The sequence below is a fragment of the Salvia miltiorrhiza genome, chromosome 3 (assembly GCF_028751815.1).
Source record: "Salvia miltiorrhiza cultivar Shanhuang (shh) chromosome 3, IMPLAD_Smil_shh, whole genome shotgun sequence".
In the NCBI taxonomy this organism is placed as follows: Eukaryota; Viridiplantae; Streptophyta; class Magnoliopsida; order Lamiales; family Lamiaceae; genus Salvia; species Salvia miltiorrhiza.
Window position 1 is genome coordinate 20,304,685 of NC_080389.1, and position 2,430 is coordinate 20,307,114.

The window sequence follows — 2,430 nt, forward strand, 5'->3', positions numbered from 1 at the left end:
CTGATAGTTTGAGGGTTTAGAGAACATTTCAAAAGTTTTAGGGTATTTTTGATAAAGTGGATATAGTTTTTCATGATATTTACCCAAAAATATAAGTGCATCCACAAAGACACATCCCCCCAAACTTATTCACCACAAAAGAGAATAAGTTTGAAAAGGAATTGTGGGGCATGAAACTAATAAACAAAAAAAAATGAACTCACCAGAATTGGGTTGCCTCCCAATAAGCATTATTTTAAACGTCGTTAGCTCGACGGAAAAATAATTTCCTCAAAGAGGTTGGTACAAGCAATGCTGCGACCAACCACGCTCTGCTCCACACTTGCCAGCCATGTCTCTTCCCTGAGATTTCTGCTCAGCTGGGTCCTGCCAAGAAAAATAGTCATCATCAAATATGTTAGGAGCTTCAACTCTTACCTTTCACATATCTTTGGCTTGTTTTAGCACTTCGTCCTCGTGGCTGCGGGCTGGTCTATAGACAGAACGTTTGGCTATCATCATTCACACGAAGCATGAGCTCCCCTTTTTCCACGTCAATTAAGGCTCTTCCCTTTGCCAAGAACGGGGGACCCAAAATCAGCGGGATATTCTTGTCCTCTATGTCCAACACCACAAAATCGGCTGGTAAAATAAAATCCCTCACCTTACAAGCACGTCCTCCACAACTCCATGTGGGTAGGTAACCAACCTATCTACCATCTGCAACACCATAGATGTAGGCTTCATCTCCCCAATGGCCAGTCGCTGAAAAATAGAGAGATGCATAAGATTGATGCTCGCTCCCAAATCATAGAGCGCCCTTCCAAACTGCTGGCCTCCAATAATGCATGATAAGGTGAAACTGCTCGAATCCTTGATCTTCGCATGCAGCTTTCTTTGTAGAATTGCACTACACTCCTCGTTGAGGTTGACAGTCTCGAAATCTCCCAACTTTTTCTTGCGCGAGACAACGTCCCTAAGGAACTTGGCATACTGGGGCATCTCCTGTAAGGCTTCCACCAGTGGTATATTGATGTTCACTTTTTTAAAAATCTCTAATAATTTAGAGAACCACTCTTTCACCCCCTCTTTCCGATGACGTGAATACAAACATGATCATTAATTGGATAGTTAAAAGAAATCAAATTAAAATGAGAAACCATCGATTATCAATTTCCGAAGCTATATATCCCAAATATGCCGGTATATGACGAAACCAAATAAATGAGTAAATATGTACAAAGCAACCAAATAATTTTTTTTTAGTTTGCAACAACTTAAATCACCAACGGCAATAACAGAATAAAAGCATTCGAAACAAATACATATTGATTGGATGTAGTTGAACATAATATATATTAATTGACTATACATATTTTCAATTAATTCACAAACTAATTCATAGATTTAACATATATCACAAACTAATTCATAATACATTCAAATAAGAAAAGACACTATCTTTTCCAATGCAAATCGAATAGATTCAAAACTAATTCATATATCTAAAACGGCAGATTTAATAAGAAATTGAAGCAATCGAATAAAAATAATTTTAATAAACATGATTGCAAGTCTCAAAATCAAATTTAATAAATCTACAATAGTACCTTGCAGGAAAGACACGATTCTTTCCAAGGGCATACCATCAACAATGAATATAGAATAATCTCGGAACAATCATGCTGATAACGTGTTGAAGATGAGAAGAAGAGAGAATGAAAAATAATCTCGGAACAATCATGCTGATAACGTGTTGAACATACAAAGCTAGAGTTAGGGTTTACGGTTAAGTCATTAAATTGAGAAATATATACTATATATATTTACAACACATTAAGAAAATTAAGGAATTGTCAGTAGATTCACCATAATTCTCTCTTTTTATGTAATAGAAGTTTGAATTTGGGCCTTCCCTAGGCCCATATGATGGTAATCCATTATTATGGGTTCAACACTAGAATTGAGGCCTATTACAGAACATAGGCCCAATGGTGCCCAATTCAAATTTAGGCTAATCAGAATAGGCCCATGTAAAGACGCTACCCATTTAATTTTATATATATATATATATATATATATATATATATATATATATATATATATATATTTAACTTAGTAAAACAAATATTTGTGTATTTCTTTGCATACAATGATTCGTGAAATATTTTTGAATACCTAGTCGAATAAAAGTATTTGTATTGGTATTCGAATAATAAAATTAAGAATTTGAATATGAAAAATTTGAACTGAATATAAATCGAACTAAAATTATTTGATTCACGTACATTCATAATGCTAATACATGAAAATAAATAAATAAGAATGTAAAAGAAAAGAAAAAAGAAAAGAAAAAAAAAACTTTTTGTTTGGCTGAGGCTCATTTTGTGTGGATGTCCATATATAGTAACACATAAAAGTAAGTAAATAAGTGTGCTTTAAGAAAAGCAC

The 2,430-nt window shown here is 34.0% G+C and overlaps 1 protein-coding gene across 1 annotated transcript; it reads right to left on the reverse strand.

Annotated features, from left to right (window-relative positions):
- Positions 1–270: 270 nt before the first annotated feature.
- Positions 271–981, reverse strand: LOC131018510 (uncharacterized). The gene is made up of 2 exons (XM_057947228.1): positions 649–981; positions 271–366 (listed from the first exon to the last, which is right to left on the reverse strand). Exons 1-2 carry the CDS (start codon positions 979–981, stop codon positions 271–273), a joined length of 429 nt encoding a protein of 142 aa, XP_057803211.1.
- Between the last annotated feature and the right edge of the window lie 1,449 nt (positions 982–2,430).

Excerpts from the sequence above, each read along its gene's own strand:
- LOC131018510 (XM_057947228.1), bottom strand. The coding sequence starts at position 981 with ATGCCCCAGTATGCCAAGTTCCTTAGGGACGTTGTCTCGCGCAAGAAA. Across the intron at positions 367-648 it reads GAGTTGTGGAGGACGTGCTT|GACCCAGCTGAGCAGAAATC; the intron begins GTAAGGTGAGGG and ends TTTTCTTGGCAG.